The sequence below is a fragment of the Fusarium musae genome, chromosome 6 (genome assembly GCF_019915245.1).
Source record: "Fusarium musae strain F31 chromosome 6, whole genome shotgun sequence".
Lineage (NCBI taxonomy): Eukaryota > Fungi > Ascomycota > Sordariomycetes > Hypocreales > Nectriaceae > Fusarium > Fusarium musae.
In genome coordinates, this window is record NC_058392.1 from 936410 (window position 1) to 960759 (window position 24350).

The 24350-nt window shown below is 49.5% G+C and overlaps 7 protein-coding genes across 7 annotated transcripts; 3 read left to right on the forward strand and 4 right to left on the reverse strand.

Moving 5' to 3' along the window:
• Positions 1 to 4653: 4653 nt before the first annotated feature.
• On the forward strand, positions 4654 to 5919 carry J7337_008190 (uncharacterized protein; the record flags this gene model as incomplete). The annotated part of the gene is made up of 1 exon (XM_044825813.1): positions 4654 to 5919. The coding sequence occupies one exon, from the start codon at positions 4654 to 4656 to the stop codon at positions 5917 to 5919; it is 1266 nt and encodes a 421-aa protein (XP_044678730.1).
• A 2546-nt stretch (positions 5920 to 8465) lies between these two features.
• Positions 8466 to 9200, reverse strand: J7337_008191 (uncharacterized protein; the record flags this gene model as incomplete). Its single annotated transcript, XM_044825814.1, has 1 exon — positions 8466 to 9200. One exon carries the CDS (start codon positions 9198 to 9200, stop codon positions 8466 to 8468), a length of 735 nt encoding a protein of 244 aa, XP_044678731.1.
• Positions 9201 to 10017: 817 nt separating this feature from the next.
• On the forward strand, positions 10018 to 11355 carry J7337_008192 (uncharacterized protein; the record flags this gene model as incomplete). The annotated part of the gene is made up of 1 exon (XM_044825815.1): positions 10018 to 11355. One exon carries the CDS (start codon positions 10018 to 10020, stop codon positions 11353 to 11355), a length of 1338 nt encoding a protein of 445 aa, XP_044678732.1.
• A 473-nt stretch (positions 11356 to 11828) lies between these two features.
• J7337_008193 (uncharacterized protein) lies at positions 11829 to 13378 on the forward strand (the record flags this gene model as incomplete). The annotated part of the gene is made up of 3 exons (XM_044825816.1): positions 11829 to 12460; positions 12508 to 12586; positions 12635 to 13378. 3 exons carry the CDS (start codon positions 11829 to 11831, stop codon positions 13376 to 13378), a joined length of 1455 nt encoding a protein of 484 aa, XP_044678733.1.
• Positions 13379 to 13813: 435 nt separating this feature from the next.
• On the reverse strand, positions 13814 to 14836 carry J7337_008194 (uncharacterized protein; the record flags this gene model as incomplete). Its single annotated transcript, XM_044825817.1, has 1 exon — positions 13814 to 14836. The coding sequence occupies one exon, from the start codon at positions 14834 to 14836 to the stop codon at positions 13814 to 13816; it is 1023 nt and encodes a 340-aa protein (XP_044678734.1).
• A 2018-nt stretch (positions 14837 to 16854) lies between these two features.
• Positions 16855 to 17536, reverse strand: J7337_008195 (uncharacterized protein; the record flags this gene model as incomplete). The annotated part of the gene is made up of 3 exons (XM_044825818.1): positions 16855 to 17202; positions 17228 to 17447; positions 17520 to 17536. 3 exons carry the CDS (start codon positions 17534 to 17536, stop codon positions 16855 to 16857), a joined length of 585 nt encoding a protein of 194 aa, XP_044678735.1.
• A 287-nt stretch (positions 17537 to 17823) lies between these two features.
• Positions 17824 to 22412, reverse strand: J7337_008196 (uncharacterized protein; the record flags this gene model as incomplete). Its single annotated transcript, XM_044825819.1, has 4 exons — positions 17824 to 17853; positions 17910 to 18472; positions 18528 to 18770; positions 18839 to 22412. The coding sequence occupies 4 exons, from the start codon at positions 22410 to 22412 to the stop codon at positions 17824 to 17826; spliced, it is 4410 nt and encodes a 1469-aa protein (XP_044678736.1).
• Between the last annotated feature and the right edge of the window lie 1938 nt (positions 22413 to 24350).

Sequence of the window (24350 nt, forward strand, 5' to 3'; positions counted from 1 at the left end):
AGGCTCTGCCCAATCAATACCACAGGCCGGAAAGGTGCAGACAGAATGCCAGCTGTGACAGGCAAAGCACGGAACTAGGGCCGAGGCCCAATCTCGAGTCTATCGGCATGAAGAAAGGGTAAATCATCAAAGCGACGGCCTCCCTTTTTCGTTCGGCGCATATCGGGATATGTTTCTAGATATGGGAGGCGGATCAAGGGCGAAATATGATTGACATTGCGGCGTAATTTACTATGAACAAGGTATCCGAGTTAAAGGGCGATTCATGCCAAGTATCTTGTCTTTCCCGAAGCGAAGAACTGCAGCATTTCAGTGTGACACAAAAGTCTCGATGTGGAATTGGAAATTTGGATCCGATGGAGTTGAAGAGGATGGAAGAATGGAAGGCCCAGAGAGTGAGTGACAGGCGGGCTAGAGAGAGACTCGCATGGGACGCTTATCCCTCCTTGGGAAGAAGGCCTCTTCTTCTGGTCTTGTTTACCACTTGGTTCCGTCAGCATTACCTTAGTGCCGTTGCAGTGGTAGGCCGCATATCGAAAGGAAACGACCCCATTCGCGAGCCACTTCTCCGGTGCAGGGTTTGACATGTGTCGACTCCGCTGCCGCGCTTGCGCTTCCAACTCGTCCAGTACCGAATGCACGATCTCTCCATATCCGTCTTCCGTTTCTCCATCTCCCATCTCCATCTTTGTTTGGCCCCCGCCCGCCGTGCCGTGCGTGCGGAGAAGAGCTCTTGACAAGCCGATCCACTGGATTTTGTTCGTTCGCTCGATTCTTCTTTTGTCAGATCACTCTGCCTGCATTGGTGGCAATCACAGCTTTGTTTCAAACTGCCAGTGACTTCATGTGAGGGAGCTGATGTGATTGTCACTAATGCAAGGGGACGACTCTTCCCAGCCTCTTCATTTTCTAACCGCTGTATTTGCCGTGAAAATCTAGGACTCGAAATCAATATTACAATGAACAGGGCTGTAAAACTACAAAACCGCTCAAAAAGGAAAGTTGTAAAAAGCAAGAACGAAAAGAAACTCCGTAATCATCCGTATTCGTAAGACGGAGGAACTCATCACATGCACAATGTAGCAACCTCCTCGAATCACTCATCACATTGTTTTCTACTGATTGGCGGTTCCTCAAATTCACGGTGGCTATTTGTGATGCGTGATGCGGAGAAGTAGTGGTAATGATTCCTCCAAGCCTGTCCAAGGCGAACCTGTCACAAGGTAGAGAATCTCATGCATGAGAGACCTTGGGGGAAAATGCACGACACCCATTTACTACTGCTGATGATGTATGTACGCGCACGCTGGAACCGTCCAATGAGAAAGTATTGGTGGTAAGCGTGTGATGATAAATCATGATGGTGTGAAGAGCCTCAGGCTGATTGATAAAGGTCGACAGCCTTCCCTGATTTTCCGAGTGTGTCTCTGTCTGTTATTAACTCCATTCTCAGAGCGGCACAGCTTGCGGAGTTTTGCCATTCAACCCTCCGCTTGTTGCTCTGTACGAGGCCTTGTTGTTACCTAAATACGTGCCACGCCGTATAATCGGAGGCCAGGCAACATACAAGTATCACCGAGTCGAGTATCTGTACCAAGACCCCAAGGCTCGGAAACTGTCTTGTATCTATTGTAGCGTACAGTATGTTTTATGATTCGCCATCCATTCCAGCCTTGTTGACATACATAGAGCCCTAGCAACCAGTGGATATCGTCCTCGGCTGCGCTGCCTTGCGACAAGACCAACCAGGTTTACTCACTGGCTGACGGCGCAACGACTCCAGGTGGTAGCCTACCGGTAGCTTCCAGTCATCGCCAGCCTCGCGTCGCACTTGTGTCAAGCAAGTGCTATTAAGGGCCAGGCTGATAGTCTCTTTTGCATGGATTACGAGGGCCACATTCACAAGCTCCAGGCAAAACGGCGCCCCAAGTCCATCATCATCCTTGCTGGCCGCTCCGTTGCGTCAGCATCTCGTTCGTATTTCCGTATCCTCAGGAAAACTTTCCCATCCATCCCCTTACCCAGCCAGCCGAATACCCTAATTAATCTAAGTTACTTTAATATTCCAAAGCGTGTCCAGGGGGTTGTAACGGTCTACTGAGCGCCCTGGCCAGGCTTGAATCACACCGAGCGAGCTTTGGAGCTGGCCCCCCTGTTGGTTCAGTTGCCGCCAGCGCGCCTAGAAGCCCAGGGAGAAGGAAAAATTTTCACCGGAAGAGAATCGCGGGCATCCGGGCCTGCAGCAAGACGTTGGGATTCTTTGGGATTTGGATCCAGGCCGTCAATCTCGCTTACTCCCCGCCGGTAAATTCAACTGGCTTTCCAGTGGGACTACACGCCCTCTGTCTGGATATTCAAGCCAATTTCTGGCCTGGTTGTTGCTCGCTGAATTTCGGAACAAGGGGAATTTGAGAAGTGAGAAAGAGGCGTGCGAGACGAGACATTGGTGTCAAGAAGAAGCAAGCAATATTCGATCAGGGAGCCCGGTACTGCACTGAACCCCGCCTCCCGAAAAGTCCGTCAGGTAAATACTATTTTATTCTTTCTGTTCATTTTGAAGAAAGCTTTTCTGTGGCCTCGTCTCGACTCGTTTTCCTTTTTGTCGGATCCGCACACTTTTCACTCATCCCAGCATTGTTTCTCCCTGCATTTGGTGGCTGGATCAATGTGATACAAGAGGAAACAAAAAGAATAAGAAAATCGGAAAAAGAAAAGAAACGAGGCTCTGGAGAAAAGGGGAAGTTTGAATTGTGTGTGTTGTGTGCGAGTGCGGTGTCCCTCGTGTGTTGCTGCTTGTCTTGTTGTTGAGAGACAAAGAGGCACCAGTGCACTCAGTGCGCTACTATATACACACCCTGGGACAATTACATGACACTCAGAGCTGAATTGGATGGGAAAGCAGTCAATCAAATTGGCCTGTCAACTTTTCATGCTCTTTTTTGCTCCTTTTCACATGAAAGGCTGCCTCTTTTGCCTACCTATCACAACAATTATCTGCTATCATATTCTGCCCCTTATTCCTTGGATGTGCTTTTTCGCCTCTTGGTTCATGAACATATTAGCTGACGAGTGATCCAAGAATGAGTCATAGTTTGCGCGTGAGAAGTCGAATTGAAGAATCATAATTGATCGAACCCGAAAATACCAGTACCCAACCAAAAAAAAAAGACAAAACTGAATTGGGTTGCGGAAGCGGTAGGGCGTTTAAAAAGAAAAAAAGCGACATACTCCGTACATACACAGCCATCCACAAAATTATCAGAAAACCCAGCAAAACTTGGCCGCATTGCAGCGTCTGGCCTTGCAGCGGTGGTCCTGGTAAAGACTGCGTCACCGTTTTGGTTCATTTCGCCAAACAATCAAAGTTGAGGCCAGTGCGCGGCGCACGTTGACTCGACTGGTTGGAGAGAAATTGGCTGTGCGCACGTACAGTATGCGCTTTTTGACTAAGCGTTAAACTCTGTCTTCTTTATACCCTGATTAGCAATACGATACGATACGGTGCAGTGCGGTCGGTGCTGTACTCGGTCGCAATCAATCAAGCAACACTGCCTCTTTCTGAGTCATATCAGTTCGAGGTGATTCTAGTACTCGCCAGCGACATCGAATAAAAGCACGACTTTGGACTGGTTGGCAGTCAAGAGAGCACAAAAGATTCTAAATTAATCACCAAAGACTCACTCAGCATTGCGCAGCAACACAGCACAGCACGGCACGGCACAACACAGCGCTGCAGTCGCTGCAACCACTGGAATCAAGTTCAGCGGCGGGAAAAGTGCAAATGCGAAGCCTACATCAGCCAGGTTGCACCCCTGTCTCGCTGTTGGAAGAGTCACTCAATTCCACCACACCCTCACAAAGCCTGTCTGCGGCTTTTCCACCCCTTGCCCCTATCTGATACCCCCTGTCCTCACTTTTTTTTTTACTCGACCCCCGGTCGGGCCCCTCCTCCCACTAGCGTCCTCCCCTGCCATCACCCGCTAAGGTAGTGTAGGCAGGTTTGGAAGTCGGTGCGGTGCGTGAGGTGTCCACACCCAGAGGCACACACACAAATCTTAGAATATATATCTCTGTTGCTTCCCGCTCACCCTCCTTTCCTCCTCTCTTTCACGTATCTTGGCGATTGCCAATCACTCTGAATCCCCAAACAAGCTCATCAAGACTTATCCAGCACGTCGTTGCATCGACGTCATCGCTCTTTTTCTCAATCAATTACTCATCCTGGCTTCTGGATCCTCGAAGCGTCCAGCGTCTTCTCGACACTACTACCAGGTTCTACGGGATCTGGTGCCTATTCCTCCAAGTTGAGGAGAGATATATTACCCATCGGTCATGTTCGCCGTCGCAAAAGAATCTTCTAACCTCTTTTCCTCCGACTACATACCGAGGTGACGGGCCTACTTCCATCACCTCCCCTTGGGCGTCTCTTCCCCGGCGCATCTTGATCTGTTGAATCTGCTTGCATGCAGTGTTGACATTCCTGACAAGCCAAATCAACTTACTCATTAGAAAAAGAACAAAAAAAAGACACGAGAACAACTCCGAAATTCCGCGAGCGTCACGACAACCCAACAACTGCGGGTGCTCGGGAGGAGAGCAGTTGTTTGAACCCTGGAAACAGCGGATGTCAGTTGGACATCGCCACACAATAACATGAGTTACAAATCTCCACGAACTCCTGGATCGACGCCGATCCACGACTACGACAGCGTCTACTCGAGGATGTCGTCTGCAACTCCCACCCCTTCCCCGAGGCCGACCTGGGCCGACTCGACTCCCAGGCGGCCAGCGACGCGAGCGGCTCATTCGCGATTCAACAGCTACTCTCAGGCTAGCGACTTCAGCCCGCGTCCTCCAAAGGACTCGCCTCGCTACAACAGCATTGGGCAATATAGCACGGCAGATGTGAGTCACAAAACTTCTTCGTCGCGCAGGCCTTCCGAGTCATCTCCGCGCTCCAAGCGCGACCGCCGATTCTCATTTACCTATGTCCGGGCTTCCACTCCATATGGAGAATCCGACGAGGACGAGATCATCGAGGCGCTGGGACATACATATGTGCTTCCCGCACAGTCCCGCTCCAAGATCAATCATCACCGCAAATCCGCTTTCCTACCTCGAGACTTTGATGATGACCGGGGACGGTACACTAATTACGACGACTACCTGCAGGGTGCTACCACCGCCGCTATCTACGATGACTACTACACACGAGAGCAGGCTTCCACTTTCCAGTCGCCTCAGCCTCAACCTCGACCTCCTACCAGCTTCGGCCACAGCCGTCGATCCTCCACCGCGGTCCCTCCTCCCCGGCCACAGACAGTCCGCCCCGCTAGCTCACACCGCAGCAAGCCCGCCTCTACCCCTTCTACTCCCAAGGCCACTGATGCTGATGCTCGCAAGCACCGCATTCCTGCCGGATACTCACTCAAGAACTGGGACCCTGCCGAAGAGCCCATCCTTCTCCTAGGTAGTGTCTTTGATGCCAACAGTCTCGGAAAGTGGATCTATGACTGGACCGTCTACCACCAAGGTCCTGCCACTCCCATCTCTGATATGGCTGGCGAGATGTGGCTGCTTCTCATTCAGCTCGCTGGCAAGGTCAAGCGAGCTGAGGAAACAGTTGGTCGCGTCCGCACTCCTGACAACCGTGACCTCGTTGAGGAGTTCATCGAGGCCGGTGAACGCCTCACTGAGAAGCTCCGATCCCTCCTCAAGGCCTGTGAAGCCCCCATGCTCAAGGCTGCCAAGCGCAAGCAAGCTGGCCTCGGCAAGAATGCCGGTGTGGAGTTTGTTGAGACCCTCTTCGGACGTGACCGCGAGCTCGACAAGACGGAGAAGTTTATGCAAAACGTGAGGCTCTTCAACCTTCGCTTTGACGCCAACTGTGAAGAAATTCTCCGGAACCCTACCAAATAAGCGGATCATCCATTGGACCCCTGGAACGTTTCTGTTTACCATGCCTATACCTGAGGATCCTATGATACCGGCCAGTGACATTTACCAAAGCTCGCCGGACTGGATACCCATATCCGTTGTATACTACCACTACTATCCGGATCTCCTGGACACACTCATATCCATGACAAGGATTTCCATCTATCTTTTCTTTTACGACATCTCTACCTCGTCCCAAGGAAGCGATTTCTTTTTATTGACTTGGCAATCGAAACAAAGACACCAAGACTCATGGGGCGACCTGTACCACCAGCAATGCACACGCGCGCGCGGAGGAGGGGATCGATATCAAGGGGGCTTCTTTTTCTTCCAATTCGAGATACCCAGTGTTTTTTCCGTTCGGAATGACGCGAGCAGTTGGCGAGGGGGAGCAAGCAAGCGAGTCATCTTCAGTGATGACAAGGAGTGACAGACTCCGATTTTCTTTTTCTACTCTTTTTTGTTTTTGGAGCTTGGATATTATTTTGTGTTTTGGGATCAGCGCGCGTTAGGATAACAAAAGTGATTAACACTTAGAACGGAAGGCTACTTACTACACGGTAATCTGGAGGATTTGACGTCGTTAACGTTCCTCATTGATGGATGGAAGCAATGTCCCCATGCATTAGAGCTATGAGGAGGGGGTTGGGGGCGTTATGGATTGGTTATACCACTTTCAAGATGGATACTTTTGATTTCGATTATTTTAATATTTAGGCAAAAAAATCGCAAACTATCTACACAATTATCTTTGTTCTTCGTGATGTCTTAGAATGTCAGTCATACTGTATCAACTTGAATGTGTCCCTCTGTGCATGTTACAGTACCGCATCTGGTGAACGAACTTCCTGATCCTGTTTCGACATGATTGTTCCCTCCTGTTTCCGTTTTAACGAACCCCGCGTAGAAGCGAGAGGGGTATGAACGCAAATGGCTTGGTTTGAGGCACTTTACTTCTACAACGTGGGTTAGTGAATGGACGATCCGGCATGAGGTCATGGCCAAGCAACCCTTGGAAACCTAATGCGTCATGCAGTTTCAAGAGCCCTTGGGCTGAAGCAAAGCAACGTACATTTACTTTTGTAGGATTGATTAACATGATTGTGATGTAATTTACTGGGTTATTCCAAGATTCCAAGATTTCGCGATGAACAGCTGACCAGCGATCGTTGCCGTAGACTTGAGAGGCCTTTGTTTCAGCCAGTTTACACGACTCGCGTTGGGGGCTTGGGCATTGGAATGTGTGAAACTTTGAAAGAATGACTTGCAGGTGCGTGAAGTGCAGGGAGCTAGACTTTGGAATCAGTGGGTTTCAGATCATACAAAGGTGGAGATGCCGTTGAGAAATGGTGTTGGGGACTTTTTGGAATGAGTCCCTTCCCTTGACTCGTATCTAAACTTGAGCTAGAAGCTGAGGCGTTAGAAGTACGCCGTTCCGGGAATGCCGTATCTTGAGCTTTTGCAAGACAGTGAACTCTGTCACGTATGAAACCGTCACAATCAGCCATTTTCTACTTAGTAAAAGTTTCTTTCGTGAGTTGAGGGCTGTTACTGAGAGGGGATTAGTTAGTGGTGGTGTGGGTGCAGCGAGCGGCTACACGGCCAATGATTGAAGAGGTAAATTACCCTGCTTTTTCCTTTTTTTTTTCGCGGTTTTTACCACGTGTGGCATATGGAGGGTAGAGGAGGGGCTAGAGGGAAGAGAGGTTGGGGGCCAGATTGATATGCTGGATCTTGCATCTGAGAGGCACATGTGATCCAATGTGATGTGATAAGACGGAACCTGAGGGGGGGTCTCGGTTGAGGTCGCAGTGAGTGAAATATCCTAGTCTAGAAATGTTTGCATGCTGGGGTTCTACAGAGCACATTTTTACTCTGTGAACAACCCCCAATTGTAACTGTAACCTTGATACCACACCACGACGATGTGATGTGATGTGCGCCGGCGTCTAAGACGCCTGTCATCCCGTAAGGGAGGTTGGGATTATTGCAATGCGTGCAGCCGTGATTACACCCTGGGATGACAATGACAGGTGTGTAACACCCACGGGCTGGATTCATACCTAAGCTGCGAGGCTTAGCCTGCAGCAGGAATAAAGTAAAGTAACCCCGACAAAATATGCACAACGTAACGTAAGCAGTGCATACAAGGCTGAGCGTGCAGTAAATACTTAATTATAGAATGCTAGGTTCAACATCTCAAACAGCAAGATATACCCTGTTGTAGAACTCTATGACACTTGTATGTCTCGGCCCAGTGCCGTGGGATGATTCATGTACGACATCGGCTGAAAATTGCTTCACGTTGCACAAAACGTTGCACCTGTCTGATTTGTTTGCTAGACGCAGCATTTTGTTGTAAGTGAGAAAGTCGGGAACTATCCTGTGAGAGACGGACACGTTTGACGGGTGTATCGACTGAGCTACATATGTATGTATGCGGGTAGATTCCTTCTCAGCCTTGCAACGCTTTGTTTTTTGTCGACGGGCACAAGCATGTCTCGTCTCAGACATGTGTGCAGTAGAGATTAGATGAGCTTCGCTAGCACCCCGAGCGAGTTGATGCTGGGAGGTTGTAGCACAAGTGGCGCTGTTTGAGCTTCGTGTAAGTGAATGGCGAGGATCCCCTCTTTGGTAGCGGGCTCGATATCGCGCTCCTGCGAGTCGCCGATGTACACGATATCTTGCGGTGTGATTTTTAGATGATCGAGTACCTTACCGAAGAGTCCGTCGATCTTGGCCACACCGAAGAAGTTTGTGGTCGCGAGAAAGTCGATGTACTTGTCGATGCCCAGATCTCTCACTGCTCGCTGCTGTGCGTCCTGCGGTCCTTCTGTAATCACTGCGATCTTTCTTCCAGACGCCTTGATTGCTTCAAGAAGAGAAATGGCTGCTGGTTTGAGTGTCAGGTTATCCACAAGAACTCGCTCGTAGTCCTCTAGCAGCTCATCGACACTATCGTGACTCAATCCGAAATGGCTCAATGTGGCAGCGAAGCGAGCGCGACGGTAGTCATGTGAGGTCTTCCCATCGGTGAATGCATCGGCGGTTCCTTGCTTTAGAATGATTCCGTATTGGGCTTGGAGATCTTGGAGCGTAGTTGATGGGTTTTTGCTGGCGATGCGTGTAAGAACGCTTGTGGTTGCTGCGCTGCTGGCTTTGCGGAATTCATGGAGAGTATCGTCTAGATCGAATCCAAACCATCTTTTGGTCTGTAGGATATCACGCAGCTGATATTCATCTTTGTCGGTAGTAGATGACATTGCAGTGATGTTTCACGGTGCTGCAGATAGGTTATTGCAAGAGTTGAGTTGGATATTTATAACGCACGCAAGGACGATCCGTTAAGATGTGATCAACAGGCACAGGCTTAATCCACTTTGATCCTGATCAAACCCAAGATAGGCTCTCAATTTACCGGCTTGTTTGAATCTACACCATATGTTCCAGACGACTTCGAAGTTTCCTCTTGTTCTATTGACTACTCGGCAGCAACTGAGAGTGCTCACGAAGTCTCGGGTAGGTGACTTCTCACACAAGTTGACTCGACATTGGGTCAACATCATCCTCCTAAAATCAGTCCGAAACCGTATAGAAAGTAGTCGCTTGGATTTGCGAGCCTGTACAGTTTTTTTTGACACCATTTTTGACTGATCTTCGTGGTCTCTAATTTTGTAGATGAAGTTGGCTTACAGCGCAAAGTTTGCCAACTCAATATTATAGTCACATAATATCTAAAAGTGCTTGTCATTTCATTTGCAGCTAAAGAATGATCGGACTCCCTAGTACCTCAATTCTTACTACCTATGACATTTTAAGACATCCTATACAATCCCAAACAATCCGCTTCACTTGAGATCGGATTCATGTGAATGCAGCGGTGATGACTAAGCGTGCAGTAGCTGGTCAAAATTCCCCATCACCCCATGCAAGCAAGAGGTTGGGTTGATCAGCTCAACCCGAGGTTCAATAAACAACAAGAACGGCAACAGTTACAACGCCTGGCAAGTCAATTGAGGTCAAATCAACACAGAGATACCCCGACCTTTTATGAGCCATTGAAAGACTTACCACATCACAATGCACTATGTCAGATTTCTGGGGCCACCCAAGGTGATTAAGAACCGCCGTGGCACCCTAGTTCAGCTACTCTTCACCATCACAACAGACCTCGGCGACTCGTTCCTCTTCCCAGAGAGATTCCTAGATCTTCAAGTTGTCGCTATTGCCGCCTCACCCGAAGGAAGCTCAACATGGCTCCTCTCAGACCCCGGACATCTCGACTGGGAACCCGGCATGCGCGTTGCCAAGCCAGCATTGGAAATGCCCGTCGCTCTTGAACGAGCTCTTGAATCTGGAATGAGAGTCCATGTCTGTGTCCGGGCATCAGAACACTTTCACACCGCGGAGAGCGTCCCACGCATTCTGGCCCTGTCCGCCGAGAAGATGCGGTATCGGAAGGAAGCTGCAGAGAAAGGCGCTGTCATGCCAGCTTGGGTGCCTCTAACTCTCACACCTGTAGACAATGCTGTGTCTATTCGGAGACTTCAACTGAACGACACACCTGAGGGGCTGGGAACGATTGAGATTGAGGAGGAGATCGGCGAGAGCATTGCGCGTCACATCTGGGATGGCGGCGTGATAGCGACGTGTGCACTTGCAGGTATCGAGACTGCTCCCGATAGCGAGTCTAGTCAGAACCCCTGCATGAGAACAATGAAGAACATCTTCACCCGCCAAAAGTCAATCCGTGTGTTGGAATTGGGTTGCGGCGTGGGCATCTTGGGTGTTGGGCTCGCCGCTGTGTACCCCCGACTGCAGCCTTCAGGTGGCGACTGCACCGTTCTCATGACTGATCTACCAGAAGCTGAGGAGCGCGCCAGATCAAACATGAAGAGGTTGGAGAACTCCCATCTACGCTTCCAAGAGAACCCTGTCCGAATGCTCTACGAAAATCTTGACTGGGAGGAGGGCAGACAGGGTCGCTTTGGACCCGAGGTTCGATCTGGACCTTGGGATCTCGTGATGCTCAGCGACTGCACTTACAATGTCGACATGCTACCAGCACTCGTTGAAACACTCTCAGCCATTCATGCAGCAAATCTGACCTACTTCCCTGAAGGCGAACCATTTACTACAAAAGTATTCCTAGCCACCAAGCCTCGCCACGAATCAGAAGACGTTCTGTTTGAGCTTATGGACAAGGAAAGCTGGTACAGCGTTCACAAGCAAGTCTTGCCGAAGCCTGTCCTTGGTGGTGTGCCTCAATCTGTCGAGCTTCATCTATTCGACAAATCTGGGCTCAGCGATGGCAGGGGTGAGATGAGGGGGCAGGACAAGAAAGAGGAAGATAAGGGAAAGAAGCACAAGGGAAAGAAAGAGAAGGAAAAGGAAAAGGAAAAGGAAGCACAAGACTAGGCTGAAGCTGCAAAGGGCCTCAGGCAATTCATCGCAAGGCGACCGCATTCCAAAACGTCGATAGCCAATTGTCCAAACAATGCGCTCACCGTCACACAGCAACAAACACCTCAACAGGCTACGGCGACGACTTTTGCTTTGAGGCTCGACTCTGCAGACGATGATGGTGCCGAAAGACTGAATGTCATTGGAGCTACCCCGCGTGTTGTGTAACGCCCGCCAGCCCTGATATTTCGAGGATTGGACACAGCGATTGGAAACAAACCAGTAGGAGGAATGGGCGGGGTGGAAGATGACTTGCTTAATTGACCGGTGTGGTGGTGTGCTGATGAGTTGTCCCTCAAGCCCACGAACGGACCATGAGGCTCTGCGATGGCCTCAAAATTGAGAATCCCCGATCGTGTATTTAGCGACGAGTTTAAAATGTCCACCATTCTAGCGATAAAAATTGATATTTCATTCTTCAGGCAATCATGGCAGATACAAAGGTCAAGGTCAATGGCCATACCAATGGCAATGGCACGACCGACAAGACAACCACCAAAAACACCAAGCTATGGCAACTCCTCGCTTTAGCGAAGGAAGTCTCCAAAGATGTCGGCTCAATCGAAGACTTTGAGAAATCGGCCGAGGAGCGCGAAGCTCTCAAGCAAGAACTTGAAGCCAAGCAGGGCGAGAACAAGCGTCTCCGCGAATTCAACGACAAGATCGTGCGAGAGTTCTCAGACCACAAAGCGCAAGCCAACGCAAAGACAGAAACGCTCTTTGCAGAGTTTGAGCAGAAGTATAAAACTTATGAGTCTAACAAGGCAGCCGTTGAAGCCATGGAGAGGGAGGTCAAGGCAGCGAGGGAGAAACTTGCTGCTGCGGAGGTGAAGGAGGGAGAGGTTGAGAGTCTGAAGCAGAACCTGGCGGCTGCGGAAGCGCATTTGACGAGTCACGCTTCTGAGATTAGAGAGATGAATGCGGAGTGTGAATTGCAGAAATCGCAGATGGAGGCTAATATCGAGGAGTTGAAGGGGTGTAAGGAGAAGTTGACGCAGGCTCAGAGTGATCTTGGGGAGGGGATTCTGCGGGATTTTGGAGCTGAGGAGGTTAAGAAGCTGTGAGTAATCTTGCTGTATGAGAGGTGGATTGAACTAACAAGGAAAGGCGATCTGATCTCCAGGAGTTGTCGAAGAAGGTTCACGACTTTGTCAATGAGTACTTCAACGACCACGACGGCGCACAAGTAGGCCTCTGCGTTTTGCGCTCTATGCATTATACTGACAATTGTTAGGACTCTGCAAGTGAGATACAGGAACTTCACGCCCGCTTCCCCAAGATCCCGCTCTCAACCCGCACCACTAAAGCCAGTGCCAAGATGCGCTGTGCTGTCGCTGACGCTGTGATCGCGGAAACACTCCTCTCTTATGTCTTTGTCCCCTTTTACGTCGCCAGTGACATGAGGGCCACTGCATCTAGCATGCTTAGCTTCTTCAAAGGGGATGAGCGCCGAGAGACAGTGTATCGGTCTCAAATTCTCGGATCCCTCTCTGATTCTGAGCAAACTGAGACGGTCCAAGAGGACATTGTGCGCAAAGCGAGCAACGAAGTGCGAAGCACACTGCACCCGCTCGTTGTTGCGTACAAACAGACTGGCTTCTACAATGCCGTCCCGACGCTGTTCAGACAGGCTGTTGCACTATGGGCCGATACACAGCGCTCTCGCGATATGATAACCGCAGAGATGCCCGACGAGGAAGATTCTCGAGGTGCGCGCCAGTGTGATGACTACGACGTCGGCAACGCTCGCAAGACAAAAGGAAGTCCCAAGCCAACGGTCCTCGCGATTCTGTTCCCGCAGTTCATCTGCCGTGATGAAGTTATCGCAGAGGGCGTGGTTCTTAGATCTGATCAAGCTGCTGTTCTTGAAGCGCTGGAGGAGGCAAAGGATAACGGGGGTGCGAATGGTGATACGAAGAAGAAGCCTGGTACGCGAAGGAGATCTTCTGCGGAACCAAAGTCTCCGCTGCGCAAGTGACTCTCACGGCTGTTTTGTATACGGAGGGAGGAGGAGGTGATTGATGTTTGGGTTTGAGTATGATTGTACATGGTAGGGAACACGAGGAAGTCGGGTTTGCATACGATTGAACTTTGGTGCATTTTGGATGTACATAGTAAAAAGAAGAAGAAAACCAATCAAAATTTGCGACAATTGATTTGTTTACGGCTGTGATATTGGTGCAAACAGCGAATGGCAGTTGTTATGAGCGCAGAGAAAGGTGATGTTCACTTTGCCCTCTAGTGTTTGTACTGAGTTTGAAACAACAAGACTGTTCCATTTGGACAAAGATGAGGCAACAGTTAATGATTATTGATTTATCAGAGGATCATCAGCGATTTGTTCCCGAGCTAGATACTCTGACCCTAACACCAGCTCGACTCTTGCTCCGCACGCCGTCAATGTTGACATACCCTACTCGAATGCGAAGGGATTACCCTCCTCGTCATCATCTTCGTATTGGGTGGCCCAATTATCCTTCTCATCCTCGTCTTCGTCGTCTTCACCTTCGTCTTCATCGTAGCCGGCAAAAGTCTCCATTGGATCATCGTCTTCATCTTCTTCTCCGAAGAGGTAGCGCCTGGTCAATTTCTCCATTTCATCGTCGTCTTCACCTTCGTCTTCATCATAGCCGGCAAAAGTCTCCATTGGATCATCGTCTTCATCTTCTTCTCCGAAGAGGTAGCGCCTGGTCAATTTCTCCATTTCATCGTCGTCTTCACCTTCGTCTTCGTCGTAGCCGGCGAAAGTCTCCATTGGATCGTCGTCTTCGGCAATCTGCGAGGCACGTTGGTCGTGACCAGTAAGGCCTTGCTGTTGGTCTGCAAGCTTCTGAATGGTCTTCTGCTGCTGATCTGCAGTTCGCTGTAGTTGATCTACAGTCTTCTGACATTCACTGACCTTTACTGCCAGTTCGGTCAGGAGGTGTCGTGCATGCAGCCCCTGGTCAACTGGGTGGTTTCGCCAGGTCAGGTCTGTGCCGATGTCGCCCCCGTAGCGTCTCTCAATAGAACTTCTGATACCCGCTCCGACCGCACTGCGTTCGAGTCTCTCGAGTCCATAGATGCCTACTAGAATGAACCAATACTCGTAGGTGATGCTGAGCCAGAAAGGCCCCCTGACCTGTTTATCCCACATCTTTTCAGCCAAAGGGTGGTACGATGGCTCAGTAAGAGAACTCGTGTTGTGGTGGAAAATGCCCTCCTTCAGTAGACTGAGGATCTTGTCGCGCACCTCGCGGGGCATACTGGGGGCCTTCTCCTTGAAGATCTCGATGATTTGGGTGGCGGCCTGTTTGTTGGCATCCTTGAGAACCCCGGTAGGCAAGTCATCAACAGTCAGACTGTCGACAGGGTCATCGCTAAGTATCATGATATCATCTTCACCGGCTACATCAATGGCGGTAGCTGGTGTAGTGTTCGACTTGGGATCAGCCATCTCGTTGCTCTGCTACGGGATATCAGTAAATTTTTAGTACAATTTCTCAGCGTTTACACACTCACAAAACTCAAATAGAATGAGGTTTTTGATGGGCTTTTATGATGGTGCTGATTGCTGGTATCAGGTGAAGGAGTTGTTGACGCGAGAGTTGCGGTTGTTATGTTTGTGTGCCAGCTTGATTTCTCCAACCCTTCAAATTACCATTATGAGATAGAATCAGTTTTATTTAGATTGCGTGAAGTTTATGTTCTATTGTGTTCCTAAAAGTTCTCTCACTACAGATGCTGCAGCTATTATGTACTCCCGACAGCTGTTGACAGCTGCGTGCACTAGCAAACGTCTGAGCTTTCTATATAAATAATATACTATGCAACACCTTCAGAGTTCTCCTAATTATGCTTTTCTTCCTTTTCATCATTGTTACTCGCATCGGTCACCCCAACATATCTGATAGGGGTGACCAAGGAGTGCGTGCACCAGTAAATATTACTAAGGTTTCGATATAAATTATATACTATCTTCTACATTGAGGATTTTCTTGGTTCTGCTTTTGTTTTCCTTCGTCGTCTCATCCTTTCTCTTGGCTCAAAATCCCCTCAGAATCGTAACCACCCCCTCATCCAACAGGTCTGACGGACCCCCTCCTACACCCTCGAAGAGACGGCGCGCGAGGGCTCTCGAGGAGTAGGGCATCGCAAAAGGCCCGGCCAGCCAGGCCCAAGGTTCAGGCGTAGAGTTTGAGAGTGCTCTGCCGTGCATTCGATGCTTTGGCTCGGCGCTTACCGTAGCGTCGACAGTCATCGCGACTTATTCAGAGACTCCTATCGATGTGCCTACCTTCCTTCGCCTGCAAATTTCCCTTCATCAACTCTAAGAAGTGCACAAGTTGTGAGAAAAACCCTTGCTCTCGGTATTTAACTTCGATTCAGTTCAGAGATGTTTATACTGACTGGGTGTAGCGAACCTGCCATGATGAATGGCAACTACATGGATATTTTCTCCATATTTAAGGCCATCGACAAGATACTTAAGGACGGACCGCTCGCTTTCAAGACGCCCACAAACTTGGTATCATCAAAGCAACCGTGCCAGACTCGACGGAATCGAATTTCGCCAAGTTCAACTCGACTATCCTGCCCAAGCTCGGTCAACGCTCTGAAGTCCTTGTCAACATCCATGCTCGCATGCACGATGATGTTGTATGAACTTTCCGTGCTTTCCAGGGGCCATTACCCAGACAATCCCAATGCCAATTCAAGCCTCACTTCTGCCTTCTCATCGCACTGGAGCATCGCCACAATACTACAAACCCGGCGCTAGTAATCTTTCCCTCCATGCGAACAAAGCCTTCAAGGATGGATACGTTCTCTCCCACGCTGGTCTCCTCAGCTGGGCAGCCATCCCTTCTCAGCTGACAAACTTCCTGGGTTTGTTGACGTAGTGATTATCTTCTCACAATCTTGCGCACCTTAATCATTTCCTCATCACTGAGAAACTTGCTTCTTTCTTGCTTGGACGATTCATATCCTGACTCAAGCTCATCCCATTCATCGCCTTCCATATTCGCAAGTGTAAGACTCTCTTGCAAGCGAGTAAACGGCTCGCGAAGGGCGTAGTTGTCTATGGCCATGACGCTTATAATACCAGAGAAGTCCGACTCCAATAGCATACCACCAAGTGCAGTCACACGGCCAGAGAAACTCTACGAACGCTTCTCTAATACTCTTGCCAGCTTGCTGGCTGCGAAGTTTGTCAATGCTGCGTATGTTCTGGGCGTCATGATGCACTTCAATGGCCTTGTCAAGGCTAACCACCCGCCTTCGAATCGCGTCGATGCTTGTTTCAATTTTTTCCATCGACTTCCTCTTCAAACAAAGACTTTTACGAAACGTCGTAGACTGCATCTTGGAAAGAGGTCACAAAGACTAGCCTGATACGGGGCCACAAGAACTCATCGAACAGTGCCTGGATGCCATCATTCATAAGCTCTTTAGCTTCCGCAGATAGTGGACCATTCATAGGTGCAGTGCCGCGACTGACTCGGCACCCTTATGAAGTGGGAAGGAATCCCTGAGTGTTTGTGACGATGCTGTAGCCACATCGGCAAGTTGAGTATCTGAGACGTAGCCTCTAGAGCGTGCGACACGGTCTAGATATTCTTTCGCCAAGTCGAGAGTGCTCATCAAAACCATGAAAATGATGAGTTTTTCCTCTGGTGGTAGCCCGCCCTGAGCCAGTGGTTTGGGATGGTCATTTTGGCCATCAGCAGGGTTCTCGAATCGGATTCCATCGGTATCTTTCATAGATGCATGAGAGACGAGTGCTGAAATCGACACCTCTATTTTTCCCGTAGACAGGACATACTGTAGTAGATTGTCCACGACGTACATTATATCGTCTAAGGCCTGCAGAATGAACGGTGGACTGCCATTGTACAGCTTCGACAGTGAGAGGCCGCTTGGTGCGGGTATCCATCTCAAAAGCCTTTTCTACCAATCTTCGAAAGAGAAGTCGATGGGGGATCTGGAGCCTCAATGCTCCGGTAAATTCTGGGCTCAAGTTACCAGACACAGACAGGCAGGAGCGGTCCTCGACCAAGTAAAAGCGCCTGAGGTGATGATTGTAGCATTGACATAAGCAAGGTAATTAGCTAATTATCGGTGAACCAACACAAATTAACAGAGCCCATGCAACCATGTTGGTTGCTTGAATGAAACGTACGCATCGCGTGATCATCTCCATGTCGTTGAACAGACGAAACATCATCACAGGAGAGGAAAACGTTGAGTTCGAACATGGCTCGACCCTGGGAAAACGCTAGTATGTTGACTGGATTGCTTGTTATCTGTCACGAGGGTAAAGTTATGTATTAAATGAGGTAACTGGTGTTCCTCTCTATATATAGTCTATGGTCAGCTTTTAATCGTACCCGTCACACATCCTGCAAAACCCATCACATCGTCTATAATAAACTTCTTTACTCTTTAACGTCGGTTGAAGTTGAGGAAGCGGCTCTGAAATAAAAGTTAGTAAATTGTTCTCAAGGATGTCCTCAAACAGGATCACTTACCGCCAAGATAATGATAATTAAGTTACTTGCGATGAAGCAAGCAAAAATACCCAAGTCCCTCCAACGGTTGTTGAAAGAGAGATCAAAGGTGCTGTAGAACTCGTCGCCCACCTTGTACGCGCAGTACTCGCAGTCCCTTGTGTCGTCATTGACAAGATAGCCACGGCCGCCATTGGCGAAGAAGGGCTCCATGTACTCTCCACAAGTACTGTTAGAAGGCGAAGTGAAGCGGTTGAGCTCGCTTTGCTTGCACACGACCTCAACTCCATGGAGGGCAGTTGTGACCATTGAGCTGATCAGACGGGTGAAAGGGTCCAGTTGGTACATCCAAGCACGCCAGAAGCCAGGGATTTGAGGCTTGGGGATCGTAACACCACAGAACAAGGCGAAGTTGATGATGATGAATGGATCAAATTGGGCTGAGATGAAGGGCGAGGGGGTGATACTGGCGAGAGCCTGTCCAAGGGTGACTGAGAACAGCTCAGTGATCAGGATGATGAAGAACTGGAATCCTGCTCGAGAAGGCTCGGTCTGGAATCCGGGCATGAAGTAGATGGGCAAATCTAGGACGCGTGAGTAACGGCTCAATTAGAGGGTCGAGAGGTGGTAAGAACTTACAGAAAGCCACGGCACACATGATCGAGTAGGGCAGTTCAGCCAGGACAACCGATGAGGAGAAGACGAAGGGCGAGTACATCTTCGAAGACTGCTCTCTGAAGAAGAGAGCTCGCTTGATGTGGAACATGACTTCGACTTGTGTGATGATAAGAGCGGGCAGAACCGTAACTTGGAACATGATGAAGACTCTGTTCTGCAGTGAGGAACGAGAGTTGTCAAGGTTCAAGTACATCAGACCAGTAACTGAGAAAAGGTTAGCTAAACTCGTATAATTTTATGGAAATTTGGGATAAAGTTGGGACAAAACGTACTCAGGGCGACAGCGACGTGGCTGAAGATACGAGTGAAGATGTAGTCGGGGGATCGCCAGAAAGACAGGAACATGCGCTTGCAAACAACCATCATCTGATGCTTGAAAGGAGAAGCATATTCCTTCTCCAGCTCAGGATCGTTGACAGTGACCGCAGCCCCAGCAGCCTGACGCTCCCGCTTCAGACGAATGATGGTCTCCTTGACATCAGCAAACTCAGCACTATCCTCCCAAATATCGGCCCAGTCACGGTCTCCAACACGGGGAGCACTTCCTGCACCGATGGCTTCAAGCATGTACTCAGCAACGTTATCGGTAGGACCAGCTTCAGCACCGTGGCTCTTGAGATAGCTTCGCAGAACGTGAGCGTCCTTGCCGATATCGCCAAAGTAAACAGTGCGACCACCACGCTGGAGCAGAAGAAGACGATCAAAGTTCTCGAACAAGGCGGCGTTGGGTTGATGGATAGTGCACAGAATAGCCTGGCCTGAAGCAGCGAGCTTCTTGAGGAAGCGGACAATGTTGAAGGCACTCTGACTGTCAAGACCGGAGGTAGGCTCATCGAGGAAAAGCATCAGCTCAGGCTTGGCAGCAAGCTCGACACCGATAGTGACACGCTTTCGCTGTTCGACAGTAAGACCAAATTCAGGGGTTCCAATGATAGCGTCGGCAATAGACTCCATCTCAAGAAGGGAGATAATCTCTTCGACATAGGCGTAGCGCTCCTCCATAGGCACGTGGAATGGCTGTCGAAGTTCAGCAGAGAAACGGAAGGCCTCGCGGACGGTCTGGGTAGGCTCGTGAACATCGAGCTGTTCGGCATATGAAGTAGATCGCTGGAAGGTCTTGCCTGGCTTCACAGCGTCGATGAGGATATCTCCAGAGATAACACCAATGTTCTTGCGAGCTGCAAGGACATCCAGAAGAGTAGTCTTTCCGGCACCAGAGGCACCCATCAGAGCGGTAAGCTCACCTGGACGAACGTAACCGAAGACGTTGTTGAGAAGTCGGCGTTCGCCTCCTGGCACAGGGACATCATAGTTGAGGTTCTCCCAAGTGAGTACTCTCTCAGACTTGATGGTGATCTCGGAACCTTCTTCGTTGGACTTGTCCTTGGTTCGGGCATCCTTCTTAGCCGTGAGTTTCTCATTGAGAGCCTTTCTCTCCTTGTTAGGCTTAGCATAGACCTTTGCGGCGTTTCCTCCCATGCCAAAGTTGACGAATTCTCCGAGAACGACGTTGAGGATCAGGAAGAAGACGATAAGAGACATGACAATACCCCAGTTTCTCCACAGATCTCCAACATGGTAAGAGAAGCCTTGAGCAACGTAGTCGCTGCCAGAGACGAGGGTGGTACCGGCCTTTGAACCAGCAAGCGTGCAAACTTGATGGTTGATATCGGTGTATTCTGGACCTGCAGGGATCAGACTGTCTGCCGTGCAGGTCATTTCCAGGGACTTGAACTCATTCATCATCATTGCCGAGAAGCTCAGTCCTAGGGGATTGATCCAGAAAATCCATCGGAGCCAGACCTGCTCTTGTTCGTATTGGATGATGTAGCCAGATGTGACTACAAACAATGTGATTACAACAACAGCAAACTTGATAGCCTGATCAAAGCCCGGTGATATACAGCCGATGATTCTGAAGAATAAAGTCATCGCAATATTTCCCGATAGAATCATGAGATAGAATGTAAAGAAGGAACCGGCGTCTCGGACGAGATTGGTCATGAAATACACGATAATACTGAAGACCAAGATCTGCGAGGCTGCAAAAACCTGGTCAACAAAGATCTGAGCAATCCATAAAGCTGACGGTCTGTGAAACGCATAGGCCTTGTGCTTGTTCACAATCGTTCTGCCGGTCATGGTACTAGCCAGCTCCGAAAAGGCCTGGAAAGCATTGAATAGAAGGGAGACGAAGAGTAGACCTCCCTTGCTGAAAGCACTAGCTGAAGTCTTTCCGAGATTGAGGTAGAGGGTACCGAGGACAATGGCGATAACGATGCTGCGGAACCATCCAACAAAGAGGTTGAATCGATCCTGTAGCTTGAGAGTGAACTGGCGCTTCATGAGGGCCCAGACCTGCAGATGGAAGCCGACTTGGTAGACTGAGCGCTTGGATGTTCCACGCTTTCCCTCCTTCACAGCAAGCTGGAAGTTGTTATGCGTCTCCTCTTCAGATGCGAGAGAAGCCTTATACTCAGCCATCTCGGCTTCCAGGGACTTGAAGGCATCAGATTTCTTGAAGGCCAGCTCAAGAGTCTCAGGGTCGTGAGGGGTGTTCTCCTCGGAGCGACCTGGGGCGTACTCTCTCTCGAAGGCATCCGTGCAGCCGGTCAGGTAGTCGGCGCTGGTCTGGCGGGGACGAGGGGCGAAACCAAGGCTCTCGAAATAGCTGCGGGCAGAGGCAGCAGGGCCGAAGTAGACCTCCTTGCCACCGTCGATGACCATAACCTTGTCGAAAAGGTTGTAGATGTTCTCGGAGGCCTGATACAGGGAGACGAAAGTGGTGGTCTTGTACAGGTTGGTCTGGATTCGAAGGGACTTGGCGAAATCGAGAGCAGTACTGGCGTCGAGACCTCGAGTGGAGTTGTCCCATGAGAAGACGGCACCGCTGCAGATCATGGCCTCTGCAATACTGACACGCTTTCTCTCACCACCACTGACTCCGCGGACGAAATGATCACCAACGATGGTGTGGCGGGTATGCTCAATGTTGAACATCTTGAGAAGCGTGGTGATAACACTCTCCTTGAACTCCTGCTTGGACATGTTTCCAGGTCTCAACTTGGGCATCTTGGTATCGAGCGCAAATCCCAGGGTCTGCTCAACAGTAAGAGTAGGGTGGTGAATGTCGTCTTCGGCGGAGTAAACTGCTTCACCGCGGTATTGGTCGAATTCGGTGTTCTTCCACTTTCCGTACAGAACCTCACCCTCAACTGCAGTGTAGCCCCAACGCTGGTTGGCGATGGTCTTGAGGAAGGTGGTACATCCTGAGCCGGGTTTGCCCAGAACGAGAACCATCTCACCGGGCTTGCAAACACCCTTGAACTTGTCGAGAAGGGCAACCTGCTCAGGCTTGGGACCGAGACCAAGCATTCGAATAACAGGGGTGATAACGTCGAAGAAGTTGATAAAGGCATCGGGGAAGGTAGGCACATAATTAGACATGCCACCATAGCCCTTGACGGTCAAGTCATTCCAGTAGACACCAATGTGCTTGGACTTGATACCAACCTCCCTCTCGCGATCAAGACCGCCACGAAGAGCAGCCTCAAGATCAAAGATGGACTCGACCTCATTGTCTTCAGCGTGAGCATTCTTTTCAGGATCACCAACGCTAGCTCTGCTCTTTCTCCTACTGGCTCTTGAAACGCCAGTGAACTCTCTCTGAAGCTCAGCGAACTCAGCCTCAGCTTGCTCAATAGATACGCCGCCGTTGTTTTGCTCAGCAGGGCCGTGGCGTGTCGAGTCGGTATCGATAGAGTTGCGATAAGCAGGGTCAGCCTGCTCAGTGTGATGGTTGGCAGCAATAGCCTCCTCAGCCTTTCCAAGGTCTTTTTCCGCCATGGTGACTTATATCGGTTGGGTCGTGCGTGTAAGTCGTTTTTTTACTGGGAGCCCAAAGTCACCCGTCGCGAAAAGGGATAGTACACTAAGATGAACTCAGTTGAAAAGGCGTATTAATTAGAATAATTATAGGAATAAAGAATGATTATTAGAATAAGTTATATGATGCAGTAGCCAATGTGTTTGATCACAGGCTCACTGTTAACAAACAAGAGAGGAAGAGGGCGCATGGGAAAAAGATGCCGACATCCCGCACTATAAGTCAACAAAGGTGCAGCCAAGCCAAAAAAAGTTAAAATGGGCCTATATTCCCTTTTGGAACAATTTGATCCGGCATTACCAATCAACAATACGAAGCGTCCGTCGAAAATGTCCGCCGGTAGGGGCAGGGGTAAAGTCGGGTCCACCAACTGGGAATTGCTTCAGGGAGCTTCCACCTGAGTCAAGTGGACGAGTAAGTCAGCGCCGTGGGGCAGATGTGCAGGATTTGACTCATCTCGGCTAAGAACCTCCCCCAAAGCCGAGATGGGAAAGAGTCTGATTGGTTTGGTGAAATAAGGTAAAGGATTGACGGGGAAGCTAGGGGGACTATCTAACTCTGCTTACGACTTTTAGGCGTGTATATCCGAAAATCTCGGGTTGTGGGGGTCCCTGAACTGATGAAAAGAGCAGTTCTGGCACAATTTATCTGATAATGAATTGTTCACTGGTTGACAGACATATTCAGATCCAAATACCGTCAAACGTTTTGGAGTTCATCGCTGCTTCGCTGCAACACAACATTGAAACCCAATGCTCGGGTATCATATCCACCCAATCTCGCTCTGTGGATCAAAAACAGTGGAAACGTCAAATATGCTAAAAAAGGGCAACGGTTAAATCTCGTCCAACTCTCGCCCGGCGCGGTCCCTTAAGTCCGAGAATACAGGTTTTGAGTGGCTGCTTTGATTCAGCACTTTACGATCATTTCGACTCATGTCCAAAGACGGAATAGTACAGATGTCGGCAAGTCAAGAGGTTATAAGACATGCATCGGCGTGACACATTGATTCTTTGTTATATTGCAATGCAATCAGAAAAAGCAGAAGTGAGTGATCGGATGAATCTCCCCGCGATGAGATCATCTTACCAAGATCGTTTGGAGATTCATGTTCACGATCACTTTTTCATGATATGATATCTCAGCTTCACATGGCGACGGATCCTTGTCATTCCTCTAATCAATCTGAACAGGGATTAAGCGGCGCGACCCACCCGTAAGCACCGTTTCAGGGGACAGTCTTGTAGAGGTCTTCTCCGGTTTACTGCGGTTCTCGACGATCTCCGCCTCTGTCCGGTTTCTAGTCCGTTCTTCGTCCGCCGCCATCGGCCGAGTGAAACTCCGCCTCCTTGTCAAAAGAGGTTCTGCCGAATAATTTAGAAGATTCCTGGAGTTTTGTGGAATTGTTGCTGTGATTTGAACTCTGATCTAACGTACGGATAATGTCAGGATCTTGATGATGAAATGCCTTTTTAAGGTTAGTGGGCCTTACCTATGATAAGATCTTTACAAGTAATTCTTGATATACGATGCTTCCATCGTACTCGGTTTCAGGCTTCGGCCAAGCGGCTATCCTCACTTCAACATCTCCTTTCGTTTGGGATTCTCCGACGAATCTTTGGACACGTTCTGAGCTTGGTTGGTAATGGAAAAGATCACCTCAGCCTGGACCTATCAATTGGGGATTGCTGCATTCAGAGCCACCGTGTGACGTTTGGTGGCATCAACGGGTTGTATCGATACTATCCCATGTTGCATGATGCGTGGTATCGGTGGGATTTTCTGTCAAGTTCAGTTGCCGACATCCACGATCCCAATCAATTGGCAATAAGCTCAGATCCATGCGCGGCAAGATTCTGTTGTACGGGAATGGCTCCAGATGAGAATGGGGCCAGCAT